Source organism: Etheostoma cragini, chromosome 2 (assembly GCF_013103735.1).
Source record: "Etheostoma cragini isolate CJK2018 chromosome 2, CSU_Ecrag_1.0, whole genome shotgun sequence".
Classification (NCBI taxonomy): Eukaryota; Metazoa; Chordata; class Actinopteri; order Perciformes; family Percidae; genus Etheostoma; species Etheostoma cragini.
The window spans coordinates 11,425,439-11,443,797 of NC_048408.1; the positions used below are offsets into that span (position 1 = coordinate 11,425,439).

The window sequence follows — 18,359 nt, forward strand, 5'->3', positions numbered from 1 at the left end:
AGGTGGAATCATAAAGTACTTCTTGTGTGTCTAGACAGGTTGCTTGTTAGCAGGGCATGGCTAGCCCTGTGGAGGCTAGAGGTTAATTTGGTATCTGCTGCTGTGTTAAACTAAGGTCAGTACTACAAGTCCTTAAGTCATAAACAAGAGTGGTTAAGAGCCATGTATACACCTAGGCACCAGTTAATGAATATTCAATGAAGTTTTTTTTCTCCCTTGTCCCCTTTTCCCTTGGTTGTTTCTTGTTTTAAAGGAAATTTTTGGAAGGAAAAAAAGCAGTTTATCTCTGTTGCCTTCAAAAATGACCTTTGTGCACTTACATTTACTTGTCCTTTGTTATCATAATAGATGGCCTTAGTCGTAACAGAAAGTGGCTTTTTGAAATGCTCCACACTTATTATGCAGCTCTGTCCCTGAATGCACCAAATGTAACCCATCATTTTATTGCTTAATACGATAAATCCAATAATGTGATCTTTTTTTCCCCAGGTCACAAAGTTTGTGGTTAAAATAAAACTGAAACTTATGTCCAAGGCTACGTTGTCTCAGGCGTTAGATGCAGATGTTTTAATTATCAGTTTGGTAACTGGGCAGGCAATGAGAAAATATGTATGAACCAAGGAATCACAGACAAATAGCAGCATTCAGGGGCCCTGAGATAAGTGTGTTTTGCTTGTAACCTGCAAAAAATTCACCAAGGATAGATAATATTTCAGCTGAAATGGAGGTTAATTGTAAACATTGACACAGGTCTAAAAGCATCGACAACATCACATCCCATTTTACTACAGATCACATGTCAATGATGGCCACACATTCTGCAGCCTATACATTATTTAGAACTGGAGTGTGTAGGAGTACACCTTTAAAATGCCAGGCCTATTTTACATGCCCTGTAATAACAGTTAATACATAAGCATTAGTAGCTTTGGTTTTGCTTCTAGCTCTGACCCATCTGATGGCTGACAGTCAGTACTTAAAATGTATTGTTTAACAGTTAACTGTATAGACTAATTTTGGTATGACTGGTAATTTGTCAGACTTACTTGTATACCAATTAACTTCCTCTGAAGACCAGTTTACAACCACACTATTAACATGTTTCTTTAACTTAGACTTACTTAAGCATCACACTTTCCTGTCCAATTGCTTTAGGTATATTTTATTGTTTGTAACACAATTCAGTTTAATTTTTACCTGACTCCTAATGAATGATAATGTTGCTCCATATGCGTAAAGAAGCAACTGTTTGCTAAGACGTTACACAATAATCATTTACGTGAAAGATAATATGTCAGTGTTGTGTTCACAGTTTGTTACAGCCGCCCTCATGGGGCCAAAGTAATCAATTATTGCAGATGGAAAGTTTGGGTTACATCACTTTTTAATGTTTAAATATTATATGTTATTTAATGGTTCCAATAATAACCGACAACATAATATCATTAACAGCAGTAGTAGTCATTTCATTCATCATTCTAATGATTTAGTGTCCTACATAAGATATTTTATCACTCATAAATTATATAACTATTAGAACTATCAATCAGTTATTTGTACCTCCTTTTATCAGTCTGGCTCGTCTAATCATCAGCTTTATGAGGCCAAATTTCGTAAACATTAAACACATTAATGTCTGCACAAACAACCTATGTCTTTTCTTTAAAAAAAAGGCTCTGACCATCCAGTGTAAGAGTGGACAGCCAAAAAGCACAACAGCAATGCTGTCAATTGAAAGACACCCCTTAAGCCCAAGGGGCGGGCTAGTGAAATAGAAAGATTATGGTGACGGGAGATGCTATTGTAGTTGGGGAATGGGGGACTGGACCAAAGGAGGCAGGGGCTTGAGGTGAGTGGAAATAAGGAGGGGAGGGGTGCACATCCCTCTTGTAGTCTAAGGCAATATGCAGGAGGTGGAGGTGGGGGTCGGCTGTACAGGATGAGTAGAAAGTCTAGACTGCATTGACCCTTCTGAAGCCAGGTTTTCTCTTCAGGTCAAGCTTGATATGGAGAAGATAATGGAAAAGCTTGGGGGAGTTTTCAAATAAAAAACAGATTGGTAGACAGAGTGTCCCTGTTCTTGCTTCTATGTAATCCCTAACTGTATGTAGGTAATAGCTTGGAAGTGATGGGAAACCTTTCTTCCATCCTCAGCTGCATGCCTTGATGCTTGGATCTGTTGCCTTTGTGGCATTGAGGGTTGTTTTAAATGGCTGACTTGTTCAAAGCTCTTGTCACTCCCTCCATGCCTGCCCTCTGTTCATGTAACGATGCAGCAGCTTACCAAAACAGGTGGTTAGACTTTCACATCCAACTTCTATTAGAGTCCTGAATCCATTGGTCATAGTCTGTAACGGTTCAATAAAGAATCCAAATGTATACGCAGTGGAGAATTACCCACAGGGTGCGGCGAGTGTCCCTTTGCTTTGGGTTTTGCTCCTTATCACTTCCATGCCAATGACACATTGCTCAACTTCCTCTTAATGACTCAGCTGTGAGAGCTGACAGTTGACAGTGGTTGGCGGCCCGGGGGCCCCATGCTGAGAGAAGTGGGTGGCGCGAGGCAGACGAGGTGGGAGGAAATCCATCCCTGTAATTTGGAGGAAATTCACTGAGCTGCTCACAGTCAAAATGAAAGCCTTCCGCTTGTTCGTCTCTCCACAGTTACCAAGCTCCACTGTTTTCAAAAGCCTAAAAAGAGGTTCAGAGAACCAATTCTGCCTGGTTGGTGTTCCCCAGGGATTAGTCCTGGGACCCTCTCAAATCAGCTACAGCCCCTGAGCCATGTTCTTTCCCCAAGGAGTGGTACAACAGACAGACAGTCCGACTGCCCATCCTGTGCTATATGGCCCTGGCGCAGCCAGCCAGCCAGCACGTAAATCTCCTGAGATCCCCCTCAGCGGAACGAAAGCTCAGTGGAGTTTATGCTGAGGGCTCTGCTTGTATCTGTCTGTCTGTCTTTTTGTTTGACACCCTCTCATGTCACCTTATCCTCTTTCACTTCCTCATCTCAATCTGAGGAAATAAGGCATTTTAAAGCTCCATCCAGTGGAGTTGTTGTCACATCAGTGTACAAAAAAAAGTATTACATAATCCTTAAAATAAACAATTTTCCACAACATGACAAGGCTTGTGTGGATGAGTTTGCCTAGAAGCATTCTGTCATGAAAATAATTATGTGTGCAGTAACTAATAATTACACTTTGTTAACCTTAGCATGCCTTATTGTCTTGACTGTCTAAATGACAGTCAATTTCACAAGAAAATTTGGCTTGAGCCATGAGCAGATCGCCCAGTTTGATCACTTTGTCACACAACACTATCCTACCAAGTTGTCAAAGAGACACTGTAGTGGGTTTTGCTTGATAGATGGTGAATGGTGCTTATACAAGGAACCACTCCAGTGCGCCCATAAATATGCATCGTGACATTTGGAACAAAGCCGCTCGTCCTCTCTTTCCTGATGAGCTCTGCCTGCATACTATAACATATTGCCATACTGTCACACCTTGTGTTTCATAGCCAATCTCTCTGTTCATCAACTTGGCAGATAACCTCTAGATGCTGACAGATGATATGGGGGATGGCATTAGGGCTCTATTGTATGCAAAACCAGGAAGTGAATTTCCAACAGTGATGCTTAAGCCAGTAATTAATAATTAATCCTTATTATTTCATGATGTATATAATGTATGGTTGAATGAATATTTTAAAAGAAGGTAACATAGTGTATTTGCATGATCTGCATGATTGCATGATTCTTCAGACAAGTCTATCAAAATGGTCTATTGATCAGGTCAGAAGACATGTTCTCACTTGCGCACACCACAGTCTGTTAGGGCAAGTGAAAAAGAATGCTCTTTGTTCCCACTGTAGCATCAAGAACACAACTGGCCTCTTTCTCCAAACACTGCATTGCTTTAGAAAAGAATAAATATCCAAGACAGCCAGGAGCAGTTCCTTTTAAATCCCACACACAGGCACATCTCCCTCTCTCCTCCATGTCTCCTTCTCCTTCTCTCTCTGTCATTTGACCAGCAGTGCTTCCTGCCACTGAGGACCTGTGACTCAACAGCCAGAATACAGCAACGTTCTCTTGCCCACCCTCTTGAATATTCATAGAAATAAGAGGACTCAAGTTCAGACCCATCCATCTTGTATTCATCCACATTTATATATATATATTAAAAAAGGAAGTGACTGTTAGGCAGCGGGGTTACAAGTAGTACTAGATAGCTAAACGGGTGCTGTGGGAGAGGGGGCGTGGGGGGCTGTTTTACACTAATTTCTTTATCCCTTTCACAGGAGTGCCATGTTACAAGAGAATTCCTGAGGCGAGCCAATGGCCCGATAAATCTGCCGGAGCCTCTCTCTCAATTTGTCTCCGTGGAATGTCAGCTGGCAAGCGCCCAGACACTGAGAACCTCTTTTCACAATGCGCCAATCTAACAGACGAGATCCCATGTTGGAGCTAAAGTACTGGCATGGATAAATTGCCACGTGCCTTATCTAGGTCTCTTTTTGTCTAACTGTCGCAGGTCTTGCTCCTCACACGGCCCCCAAAGGCCACTTCCTCTCAGACCTGGCGATTAACCTGAACGGCTGAGAGGGTGACGTTGACTAAATGCAGGTGTCACCAAAGAGGAACTTGTGATATGACACAGATGCTGTGTCAACCCGTCTTACTCCATTTGACCCACAGTATGAACAGAAACTGCCCTGTTTGGTGTCCTTCATCAGTGTGGCGCAATGTCCCACATTGCTCGGTCCAGGTGGTGGAATGGCAGAGTGGGAGAACAGACCATGTTTGTGTGAAGATGCAACAACTATCTCTCTCTTTTTCTTTTTCTCTCATCCCCTCCCTCCCTCCCCCTCCCTCTTCAAACAGACTGCTATAGCACTCTTTGTACTCTATTTAAAGGTTGTAGGTTAGCAAACAACAAGATTCCTTCCCTCAAAATTAGTCACGAGTCATGAATGAATTTATCCATTTATTTTTGTACAGTAGTTGCAGTTAAATACATACATACTGTATTTATACAGATGGATATAAGTGTAGAGTTGTTCTTTCCCAATCAAGACATCAAGTTTTTAAACAACAATTATATACATAATTTATGTTTATTAAAATGTTTTTATTAATTTAATCATGTTGTTGAATTTGCTTAACATTAGAAAGTATAAAATGGTACAGGACAAAATAAAAAAACTAAATGAATAGCACCCTATCCTCGACAACACTTTCCACAAAGCCAGCCACACAAGCGCATTTAAGGGGTTCATGTTACTGCATGACAGTTGGCATGACTGTAAAAAAAAGAAAAGGCATGTGCCAAGTGGAGCTGCCAATGCTCAGCATGGCTGGTTTTAATATTTAAATGTGTTTCATTACAACAGTATGGGCCAGATAGCCTTTCTGACGTCCAGACAATTGTCTGCAAATGAACAAGATTACATGACAAGCCCTGGATGACAGAGCTACCCACTGCTGCCTACACCAGCCACTTATCTGATGGTAGCCTAGCAACAGATCCCTGACCTGGCTTTGACCTCCACCCGATAAGGTCAACACCTGAAGGCTCTGCCATTGGAGGACTGGCGGAGAGAGAGGTGGAGCTTGGGGATGTAGGGAGACAAAGGACTCTACAGAGCAAGGGCAGCCTCCTCTGCATAGAGTTCCATGCTCCCTGCTGACAAAAAAATGTCCGGACAAAAGCGTGCCAGACCTCTTTACCTGTGTGTGTGTGTGTGTGTGTGTGTGTGTGTGTGTGTGTGTGTGTGTGTGTGTGTGTGTGTGCGCGCGCGTGCACGAATCATAAAAGGCTGGTAGAAAAAACACGAAAGGCTGAAAAGCAGCCAGTAAAGTGTCGCCCATAGCAAATTCTGACAGCATTGCCTTATTTTACACAGGGTCAAACATGTTTCCTGTTTCAACGCATCAACAATGACAGAAAGAAACAGCAGCTGTAACTGTTCATATTAAAAACAATTGTGGTGACAAACAGAAGAGACACATTATGAAGGAAGTGCTGAATGTGAAATTAATCAACCAGAGCAGCCCACCCTGATAGGCATCCCCACTTCTCTATCATTTGTGTGCACATGCATACAAACCTCACTCGGTTTAACAACAGTGATATGGAAGTTAATCCAAATTGTGATAGTGGCAATATCCTATTAGAGCATGGCAATAAAATCAAGCTGAGACTGGTAACACATTACAGATATCAGAACACGTTCAGCATGCTCCATTACTATATGAAATGACATTAATCAGCAGGGGTCCTCTTACACACAAATAGAGGCATAAAACAAACATGCAAATCATACACACAGATGTGCACAAGCCTATGGTACAGCTGAGTGTTGAAGAGCTCTTTCAATTGATATTATTTTTAATGGTATAGATCATTTAAAGCATCACTGGCTTTTGCTAAATAAATTCACACATATTGTGTAAAAAAGACAGTCAAGCAGCCAAGGCAAAAGGGTGAACATATGAATAGCTTTTCATAATATTTTTGTAATCATCATATTATTTTATTTTTTGCTCACCTGAACCTCTGGAATAAAAAAGTGAATAAGAGAGGTGGCAGACAGTGTTACTGTCCTAGTACTTTGTGTCTTTTTGTGAAAAATATGTGGCAATTCAGTATGAAGACTGCTTCAAATGATAAAAGACCACATTGTTTTCAGAATTGTGTTAGTGAAGTGTGTGCCACTAATCTACATTTCAATTTTTACTCAGCTTTTAGTAAAACAGGGTTGCATTTGATTCTTTGCACTTCTCTTTCTTTCTGATGTACATATTCACTAAGGTGTTAGCACTGCAGGGATTATCATTTAGCCTGTCAGGTTTGGCAATGCTAAAATAACTCGTGTCCCTAAGTTGAAGGACCTTCGCTTCCCTCCAGGGCCTTTTGCAAGACCTCTGCCCCAGTTCACCCAGGCCAACATAGGCTCCTCCTCCTCTGTGTGTGTGTGTGTGTGTGTGTGTGTGTGTGTGTTTTTGTGTTTGCTTGCACTGTCTTACTGCAGGGAAACTATTAAAGGTCAAAGGGCAGGAAGTTGGCCACCTGCCTCTGTCACTTTAGTAAAGTAGAGCAAAGAGAGGAAGTGGCAGCAGTAGAGTAAGACATGACCGACAGAGAGAAAGTGTGAATATGTGTCTATGCTTTTGTCTGACAGTTGAATTTACAAGGTCAGTTAGATTGTTGGACAAAAATCCTTAAATAAGTAAAAACCATTGTCATTGAAGTCACATCCTCTAAATCTCCAGCACTTTTTGTAGTGTTTTTTTCACTGAGCATTTTGTTGACCTTTGTGAGACTTAGTTTATCTGATCTGCACACTTTATGTGTGATTAAAGGAAATGACTGCTACAGGGTTTTGAGTTTCCTAGGACCAATGTTAAATAACCTGGTACAGGGATCTCTCCAATGGTATTTGTTAGAGGTGACAACCCTTCTCGCTCCCTGCATAAATGTGCCAACAGAGGACGAGAGCATAGAAGGGCAAGAGGGCAAAAAGGGAGTGAACCACCTGCTTCTGTCACACCATCAGGATGAAGGCAAACGAGTGCAAACAGGGTGAAGTGTGTGTGTGTACGTGTAGGGGTTGGTTGGAGATATTGTGTTGAAGGGGGACAGGTGGCACGCTGGACAGCGCTGGCACAAGCCAACCCAGGATTTATCACTCAGCGACAGTCGCGGCTGGGCAGGGGACAGATGTTTCTGTTTACCCCAGGGCAACATCTGACTGGCCGAGCCTAACGTTAGCCCAACCTGTCTTGCCCTCCCGCACAGGACAGGGCCTGAGACGATACGGGAGGGAATGAAAAAGAGACAGAGAAATGGAGGAGAAACTGGAGGATGTTCAGTTTGCCCCCAAGGCACATGAGCAAGTTAGCTCATTTCTTTCCAGTCTGCTCCATCCTCAGTTGAAGCACCTGAAACTCATTTGGCTCCCACTAACTGTTGTGCCACTATAGGGAACCATTTTAATAAGTAGTAATAATGTCGACTGACAAAATGAGCCATTTTCAAAGCAGGGAACCAGCCGCTCTTATTAGGGAATAAAACAACACAATTCTGATTGAGCATATTCTACATCTTCACTTAGAGAAGCAGACAGATGCAAAGCACTTATTGTGGTGTTATTTCAGGGCTATTCTGTAAAAGCCCTTTTGCATTAGTGTATGTGTGTAATGTGCAGTGTTACAGCTAGGAAATCTGAGCGCTGCTACTAGTAATAAATAGCTGGGGCACTCTTCCCTCGGAGCAATGAGGAATAACCTTTAGGTTCAACCCTGAGTGAGGTCATGTCAGTGTTGCCATGGTTACTGTCAGCAGACTGTCCTGTTGCCAGCATTACCTCAGCTGCCTGGCATTGTCAGGGTCAGGGAACAGGCTGTGACCTCCCAATGGTGACCAACCTCAACTGGGGACAAAAACACCATCACGACAAACACTAGTAGTCTAGTACAGATTATTTTCCGTTCATGGAAAGGTTTAGTGGAAATGATGCCACTGGATGTAGAAGTTTTAGATTTCGACACTGATTTATGAATGGAATAAGTCACCCTGGTAAATGCAGTTTGATATTACATTGTATTTTCTATGATTAATTACCTCTAATGTGGTGTAATAAGCATAGGGTGGATACACAGATCAAGATCTAGCATTCTGATTAAGCCATCCAGCAGAAGAATTTCATCTTACCTAGGATTGTTGATGTAAAATCTGTGAGTGTAAATATCATTCTTGAAAACTCCAAACACAATGACATTCATTTGGGATTTCATCAAGACGTACAATCAGAACGGCTGCATTACAGTAATTTAATGGAATACTTAAAATATGGTTTGCATTGTTCAAGTTGAATGTTTCACCAGCAGAACCATAGTAGATGTCAGAGTACTTTAGTCCCCTGAGGTACTTTGCATATGTTGTGCTTTCCACACAGAAATAGAGACAATTTGCAAGAAATGCAAAAACCAAAAATAAGTGAACCTTTCACCAGCAGCTTATCCACTCTTTGCTCAGAGCACCTGTCCATAGACTATCAATCTACAGGTGAAGGTAAGAAACACAGCTGTCTTTATACACACACACACACACACACACACGTCTATTAAAATTGTAATGTAAACCTTTATAATATTCAGTATCACAACCCAACAGTATCCTCTCCACAAATGAAAAACCTAATGGGATGTCTTAATCATTTCATGCAGGAGATGCAATAATATGTAATTCTTTTCTATTTGTGGAACATGTTTGTCCACTCTCCTCCTGATAGGCCCCATTTAATCATGTTGTTCTGTTTCCTAATTAGCAAAAATGCAAAGTGTCTTTGTCACCTGTGGACAGCCAAGAGGGCTAATTTGGGCTTTTCACTAATTGCCACGGTAACGAGCCTCCTGCGCCTCCGCTGGGGGTGGGTGGAAGGCATGGCAGGAGGAGGACTGGAGGATGGAAGGATGGAGGGAGGAAGACACAGCTCTCCTCACACACGGCCGAGGTGTGAAAGAACGCGGCAGGCCAACAGAACGCAGCCTGGAGGAGGCCAACAGCAGGGAGTGGGGGACAGCCTGCGCTGTGAAAAAGCCCCAACACCAAGCTGAGAGGGAGGAGGATTCAGCTCTGGCCAGTTTTAGTCTCTCAACTTTGATGAGGAGAAGACTACATTGGGTTGGATAATTGTTGGACGTTTTACTGACACTGACACAGGTTATTGTCCTCACCTGATATGAAACCGGTTCCCACACAATGTACCTTTTTTTTGTGTTTTTTTTTACTGTTCTTTTAATCGACTGATTCCAGGTATAACTCAGCAGGTAATTTTTAAATCAGAAGCTTGACATGTAAGACGACTGTGTTTGAGAAGTGAGGCGATGACAGGAATAAACCAAATTAAAATATAGGATGTTTGAAAATTGTTATATTTTATTATTCAATTTACTGTTCAGGTTGTAGCTTTAAGTTGTTTTTCTTAATAAAACTATGATTTAGTTAAACAGTCCTGGGGAAATGGCAACTAGAAACTTTTCAAGGGAAAGAGTGGGTATGAAATGTCTTCATCTTTGCATATATAAATACCCTGATGTACTATTATATTATTGATAAGACTAAAAGACTACTATTGATATGAATAAAAGTATTATTAGTATTACAGTTACATAAAAGCATAGATTTAATGTATATGTTTGCAAAAGCAGTGTTTAGACTAAGTCATTCAGTCAATATTAGTCTTTAAAATTCAGTTTTTAGCATTTCAATGTTTCCATGCTGCAATTGTAATGGGCTACTTATGTTTATTTAAAATATAGATGTGGTTATAGAGGTTCATTGTTTCTTTACTAAAGCAAGATAAATCCATGTTTAACATGCTTCTGCTTTATGTATTTCATAACGTCTAAAAACGTATTGCCTACAATCATGTTTGCATCATTCGCATACATTATTATAGTCTCACCATTCATTTTGAAGGAAATTAAATAGATTCCGTTGGTGTAATTCGACTCGATCAATACGGTCTCTCAGCTGATTTATGCCTCTTTGCTTTTTTTCAAATACATTTTCTCTTTAGCAATACACCCTGAAAGATTGGGGGCACCTTGTCCGTGTGCAGCTCTCGGGGGCGAGCCCCTCGAATGTTTGCGTGCGCGCGCAAGAGTGTGTGAGAGCGTGTGGATGTGTGTGTGTGAGCGAGTGAGTGTGAGTGCGTGCGCGCGCGTGTGTGTCTGCTCTGCTGTTGCTGCCCTTTGATCCCTGCATTAGTGTTAGTTAGGGGCTCGGAGACACACTTGCACCGAGAGCAGCCATAGTCAAGACACGGCAACAACAACAGCGGCACCTCCTCCGCCTGTGTTCCCATTCCCCAACAATACACTTTAAACCGAGCAAAGCCAGGTGCACGAACAAGTCCCTGCCATCACTGGCGCCTCCAGTCTCAATGGGAAAAACCTTTTTTCTTCTTATCCCTAAACAAGGACGAGAATGTGATTAAAAACGGGGGAAAATGCCAAGGAGGAAGCAGGAGCAACCCAAGCGCCTGCCTTCACGTAAGTCCTTCACTCGATTTGTTCAATTTTAACGGCTCTCCTTGTGTTTTGCGCAGTAGTTTAGGGTTAAAGAGGTGAAACAGACAAAAGACTCGGCGTAGGTTATTTCTCCCTTTTTAGGTCCGAGCGAGGCAGCCATGTTGTTGGCGATGGGTAACGCTAGCTAGGCAGTGAGTGGATAAATGATACGTGGCTTTATTAAGAGTATAATCGATAGAGGTCCGGTTCCGCTAAAGGTTGCGGTCAGTTGGCATATCTGTCGGTTGTGTGTGAGGAATAACGGCCGATCGTTTTCGGTAACGTGTTTGCCTCTGCTAGGTCGCTTTTCGGGTAGAAAGGGGAGGATCTGGGAGTCTGGCCGCAATAAAATGAAGGGTCAGTCGGATCAGACAAGCCAGAGTCTGGCTCCCCGTACCCTAGTGTTCCTGGTTAGCAATAGCGCTATCTAGCAACGCTCGGTAAACTTCATTTCCTAAGCGTTAAACGTGTAACTTTCGCCTCATAGTTGTGCTGCTCCAAATCGCGGAACCGAATTTGTTCGCGCTTGTTTGTCGTCGACTTTAAAAAAGTGTGAAGAGATTTCTCCCCCCCCTACAAGCCAATGTAATTTTTTTTTCCACCCCTCCCAGTCTGCATGCAGGCTATGTCAGAGCCATGGTCGGTCACCTGAAGTTCAGGGTTTTTCCCCCCTTCCCTTTGCAGCCATTCATTGCAGACAGACTACGATCAATAACACGGTTAGAAAAGGGAAACGACAGTTGTGATCCACCAGCTACGTTGCTGAAAATAACGCGGTGCGGCAGCAGAAACGTAGTGTTGTTGTTGATTTTGGTGGGAGGTTGGTTTACTTTTGTACATTTGACCCTCCGTATCTTGGATGTTCGTATTGTGCCTTTATCAGTCCAGATAATAAAAAGCTGCGATAACACACTCCGGCCACTAGAGGTTTGCTTTGATGCTAGTGGGCAAGACAAGGATTATTAAAGGAATTATCCGAGAGTGACATTTTCTGCTCTTGATCATTTCTGCTTAATACTTGCGTAAGCAAACGGCTCAATTAGTCACATTGGTATGCAAATGTAATGAATAATTGAGTGATTCATCTTCAACAACGACGACTTGATACATTTATCTTATGACACTATCTTGTTCATTTCTTAAATGTCAGACCATGCCAGCTGTTCGTCATAGCCAGCCACCATCAACAAGGCACTTAAAGTTGTCTTTTATTTAGTTTTTAATTTCAAAGGGTATGAGGAATGAATAAGCACCTGCACCTTTCACAGTTTAATATGGCTGACACATTAAATTAAATGTACATTACAGAGTTATATTCGTTGCCTCACACACCCATATACAGTAATGCACGTTTTTACTTTTACTTTGTGGTAATAATCACTGATCTGCTCAGGTGTTTGACCTAGGGCTGAACTTGGGAAATAGCAGCGGTTGGTTCGGATGCATAGAGGTGGAGACTGGGTGACTGTGTGTGTTTTTGTGTGTGTGACACTGAGTGACAGGAAGATATTTGGACAGTGAGTCTTCACTCAAATGCTGCATTAGGAGTAAGCTATATGGTTGAACTGCACAGAACCTAATATTTATATCAGTCGGATCAGACTGATAGGGTTTTTATATATATGTAACCCTCTGCACCCTTTTTACTACCCCTCTGCATACAGAGCCTTCTTTTAGGGAGATTGTCCTCTGAATATGTTTTCCTCATCCGTTACTAAAATCGGTGTTTTCTGAATCATATTTAGAGTGCGGTGTGTGATTATGAAATTCGTGCAGTAGTTTGTTGTGACGACCCTTCAGATATAGTGCCAGTTCCTAAAATATCCCTTCTTTCTTCATACACTTGTTAATGATTAGATGGAGAGTACAGTATGGAGTACAGTATGGCTCACGGGTACTTTTGATAAGCTTTTTTCCTTCCAAATAAGAAAATGGTCAACTGGAGTGAGTCACTGTGTCAGCAGAGACACATGTATGCTCATAGTTGATACATGTTTTGTGATATGACTCAGTTTGGCAAAATTGAAATAGATTTTATATTGTTGTGTAGAAGACATTAAACCATGTTTAAGCACCCACTCTAGTTGGCCACCTAGGGTAATGGTATTTGATTGTCCAATTCAACACCCAAATATACCCTGGAGTGAAATTTTCACTACTAAGATTTTTGATTTAAACAATCCCTCCTTTTATATTGATTTAAATATTTAAGGAAATGCTTTGATTGGTTCATATGTAAAATAATGAATAGTTAACCAGTTTTATTATGAATAAAGGGAAAGAAACATGAGCACATATTAGTAAAATTTTGACATCCAAAAATTAAAATGCATAAGGTTGTGTTTGAATTGTATTTCACACAGCAATGCTGTATGCATCTGTCAAACATGAAGTCCAATGTGTTCTGTCTTTTTGGCAAGAAGACCAAAATTAGCCCGTGTCAACCTTTCAATTAAACTGCTTTGTAATTGGTCAGGAACAAAAATACCCTTCACCCACCAATCTGGAATCATGTACTTATGTGTAGGCACCGAACTGCTGTGCCTGTGTTCCTGGGTTTAAATGAAAGCCTTTTTCTGATTTAGAACTTGTTTCCCTCCCCAGTCAACAAACTGTCACAGGAAAGTATGAATTTGTCAGAAGCTTTTTGCGCTTTGTTTTGGATCTTCCCACTCTAGAATGGAAGTGTCACCTCATGCCATTCACTGTCAGTCTGTGTGTTTTCATTATTCAGCCAACAACACCCTGGTGGTGTGCCAGCCAACAAGCACAATATCGAGCTTCAAATCTCTTCATCTGTGGTGAAAAAGGGCAAGCTAATACACTGGCTTTAATGCTGGAGGTGCTTTATCTTAGCACAGACCCAGATATATGGGTTGTGTAGCCCAGTGTGCACTGTTCTATTGTCTGTGGCACAGCTTGTGAGAGGAGACTATTCTTTAAGTGTGTGTGTGCACGGCACGTACATGTGAAAGTGAACAGGCAACCCTTGTGTTTTTGTGTGTTTCTCTGGGTACATAAGCTGGCTATGGAGGTCACAGTACAGTATGGCGCCTTCACTCTGACAAGTAAACATGACCTTTGGTGCCACAATGCAAACTGCCATTCTTTATGACCTTGCGGTGTGTTATTGTTTGTGTAGTTTTGCTGCCTTATTATTCACTCTTTAGAGTTAAGGTTAATGAAAATGCTGGTATGGTTTGTTTTATGTTTGTGACTTTATGTTTTCAAAAGTGACATTAAATTATAGAAATGTTCCGATACCATTTTTTTCTTCCCCTTGATTATCGGCAGATATTGTAGTAGTTGTTGTAGTTGTTGTTGTAGTGAGTACAAATCTGATACCAGTGTGTTAAAGTACCAGTCAAAAGTTCGGACCCACTTTCTTGTTCACTTGAATGGGAAAGTGTGTCCAAACTTTTGACTGGTACTGTGTATAACTATATTATTACAGCTGTATACTACTATCCCTGTATGAATGTGATAGGATTTAAATTGTTGTTTTAGGGCTTGGCTCAGGTTTAACCCTTTAAACATAAAAACGTAAAGAAAATAAATGCCATTGAACTATTATCTAGTTTGCCAGTCGTACCAGTTGTAACAGAAAGAGAACATAATTTAACTACTTTAAAGTAGATATTCTTCCCTTTCTTATTCTCAACTACGTGGTATCGACTCAGAAACAACTCCATTAAATAGGCCTATGTATTCATTATTCATTATCATTATGTATTCATGTTTGGCACAATTTACATACAATATTATAGGCAATGTTGTCATTAGATCACACAAGTCCCCTTAACAATTCTCCCCACCACCATCATCGTCGTTCTTGTCCTCGAAGTCTAACGTTCTTGTCCTCGAAGTCTAACAGTAATTTGGTGATTGTAGACTTCGAGAGAGTCCATATCATGAGGAGCACAACCTTAAGTGCATTGGGAGTGACGTGTGTGTGTTCTGCTTACCTATCCCCCGGAAATCTACATTTAAGATGGAGAGATATTTTACATTTCTAGACAGATATTGGCTCCTTTTGGTCAGCCAATAGCTGACTGACTGGGTGGCTCTCTACCTTACTGTAATGGCGGGTCGCTGGCTCCCTTCCACTTCCTATGCTTATAATGACCTTGGTGGGACTGGGGCTTGAAAAACATTGGATTAAGGGGAAAGGAAAATTAGAGGAGGTTTCCATTTCACTCTTGGCATAAAATCGGTGCGGTATTTCTGCCAAGAATCCCGAAACCTCACCACCACCACCACCACTATGCTCCCCTCAAGCTGATGGGGCTTAGATGCTCTGGCGGTGTCGGGCGTGTAGAGCTCAAGCAAATAATGATGCACCGGCTTTAACTTAGAAATGAATTAAAGGGCAGGGGAAAGGTGGTGGATGCCTCGCTCACTATACACAGTCACAGAAAGCATAGAAACCTGCTTTCAGTGATCATTCAGTGGCCAAACTGGACTGGTCTTTTGTGTTTTTCCAGTAAATAAAAACACTGACGCGAATAAACAGGTAGTTGGGTAAGGTTTATTGGGCCTGGCTAAGCCTTAGGGTGTAGCTCTTATACACAAACGTTAAATTTATTTGCTACTATAGACAATTGGCAAGGCACAGAAGCAGCTGGATGGTTTGTCAGTGATACATTTCAGGGTTAATGCAATAAATGTTTCTTTATTATTCTTTATAACAAATTAAAGCTCCCTGTGGGTCTGTCTGTTACTCAAGAGTAACATGTGAAATAAGAATTTTCTTAGAATGACATTTTTCACATTGCACATTAAAAATTGAATATCAGTGCAGATCCTTGTATGGTGGCGAGTGTCACAGCTACTTTTGTCAAGTTTTGGTTAAGTTGTCATTGGGACCTCCTGAGTACTGCCGTACCAATAAAAAAAGAATTTTGTAAAACTGCTCCCAATGAGCATAGCTGTTGAAGATGTTTTTTCACAAACCTAGTCACAAGTCTATTTAACTAAAATTTCACTTAAACTAGCACAGAGAATAGAGCGTGATGTCGGACAAACTCTGTCTCATCATCCCCCTTGTGGTTTTAACCCCTCTCTAGATGTCATCGCCCCACACAACGTTCCAGTCTCTAATAACTCTCAGCTCAAAATAGTAGCTGTTTATTACCACAAGTTAGTAAAATGAGATATGTTGGAAGATTCATAACTGTATTGTTTTAGGGTGTAGTAGGGTGTTTTGCATGTGCTGGTCAAAGACCCGTGGCAGCTGGGTCTGCCTGAGGATGCTGGCGTTTTCTGGTGTGCCTTGTTGCTTGCAATGTTTAACAAGAAACGGACGTATGTTCTTCATTTTGTCAAGCGGTATGTCAACTTCAGCACACATTGCAACAAAATCTCCCACAAGCTCACGCCTTGCATCTGTTGAGTTGGTCGTTGCTTCAATGGTAACCTGGAGGGATTTCTTCGCTGTTGATTAGGCTGTGTTCTTGAAATTAACTTTTGATTTCAAATAGTTACTCGTTACATGTGTCTTTGCCATGTGTCAACCGTATTTTGACCAAACTTACAAAACATTTGTCGTCCAGACTCAGAAGTCGTGCAGTCTGTTACTTGGCAGAAAAGCTTTGATGGTGTGCTATTTATTGTCTGTTAGCTAAGCAATGCTAGTAAAAGTCCATCTATCTAATATCATATAAGCAGTGTAGCAGAAGGAAATGAGCAGTAAAAGCTTGGAGACTCCCATTTCATTTAGATCTCCTGTTTAGGAGCATTGTGGATTGGTGGTAAATTATAGTAACCCAGTGCGACACATCAGGATCAGACAAAACCTGTGGCTACATTGTTTAAACCAAGTTAGCGGAAGTTATTTGTTATATTGGGTTTTATAAATTTGACTTGGACTGCTAAATTGTTATTCTTATCTTGTCTCATAAACCACACTTGTTTGTGATTACACAATGTTGGAGGTCACTGGAAGGAGTTCTGAGTGTTTTAATTATTTAGCAATAAAAAAGTGTTTTCATCAGAAGAGCTGGTAAAGTGTTTACATGTGCATGTAAGAGGCTAATTGTATCCCAGAAGTAGCTCACCCAAAGTTTTTAAGTATCTCACATAGTAAATGGCACAGAAAAACATAAAGTGACAAAGCATCTTTATTGAAAATAAATAATGTTGTTCTTTAAAGGTTCCATGGCATGTTGGTCCCCCAGTGGCTAGAATTGTGGCGGTTTTCCACTGCGTGGTATCTACTCAACTCGCCTCGGCTCTACTCGCTTTTTTTGGTTTTCCATTACGAAAAAAAGTCCCTGGGACCTGCTACCAGGTATTTTTATTAGTACTACCTCAGTCGAGGTTCCAAGCGAGCCGAGGCGAGCCCAAAAGGTGACGTGGAAACCTGCAGACTACTGGTTGGTCGGAGAGAATCGTCACTTATGACCGCGTTTTTAGCAAACAAGAGTGTGGAGTGTGTGTCCAGAACAAACGGGACATTTAAAACAAATCTAGCCGGACACCGACAGACTATCCACTTTCTGCACTATTCCCACTTTTCAACGGTTCGGGCTACTAGCGGCTTCATGTCGTTTCCAATGTTTCACACTGTTACTTTAAAAAACAAGACAATATATATATATATATATATATATATATATAAAAAACAAAAGTTTTTATTTAGCTTTTCAAGTAGCGCATCAAACCCTCCCAAACTTCCCGGCCTTCTTCCTCTGCACCCCGTGACAGTGTCCCCCCGGCTCTGCTGGCCCAGATGCATCCCAGTCGTTGTCGTAAGTCTCTCCATGACTCTCATAAAGATTATACGAAGACCAGTAGGTCAGAACCAGAGATTTCACCGGTCGGCCATCGCCCACCAGACGGTCTGCGGCGGCGATTTTGCAAAGCGTGAATGCTCTGAAACACAAACAGTACACAGCAAACATGTTTTTTTGTGTAATCATGGTTGGTAAAGTTCATGTACTTTATATAGCGTATAGTAAATACTGACTGCGACGCTGAACACATGCAAATGTTAGCTAACGTTACCAGGAAACTTAACTTACCCTTTTGTGTCGGCGAACAACAGTCATGTCGACGTCTGAACTCCGTCAGTATTCCCAAACTCCTGTTTTTTTTTTAGCGGAGATTTTTGTTGCTTCCATCAGCTTCTTTTGAAACAAAACATTTCTTCTGGCTGCGGCAGGTAGCCGACGTGCTGTTGTGAGCCGCGCTGAAAATTACATCATCACGCGTTGCCATAGTGACCAGCCACGCTGAGGCTTTACTCAATCTGCAATGGAAAACGGAAGCATAATGG

At 41.5% G+C, this 18,359-nt stretch overlaps 1 protein-coding gene across 3 annotated transcripts in view; it reads left to right on the forward strand.

Annotated features, from left to right (window-relative positions):
- The first annotated feature begins 10,689 nt into the window (after positions 1-10,689).
- znf827 (zinc finger protein 827) overlaps positions 10,690-18,359 on the forward strand; it is a 68,146-nt gene continuing 60,476 nt past the window's right edge. Inside the window, exon 1 of one of the 3 annotated variants that reach the window (XM_034890892.1) lies at positions 10,690-11,065. In XM_034890892.1, coding sequence (XP_034746783.1) covers positions 11,023-11,065 — 43 coding nt within the window. In that variant the 5' untranslated portion in view covers positions 10,690-11,022. The remainder of the gene's footprint in view (positions 11,066-18,359) is intronic. The other 2 variants (XM_034890885.1, XM_034890899.1) reach the window with 2 other exon arrangements.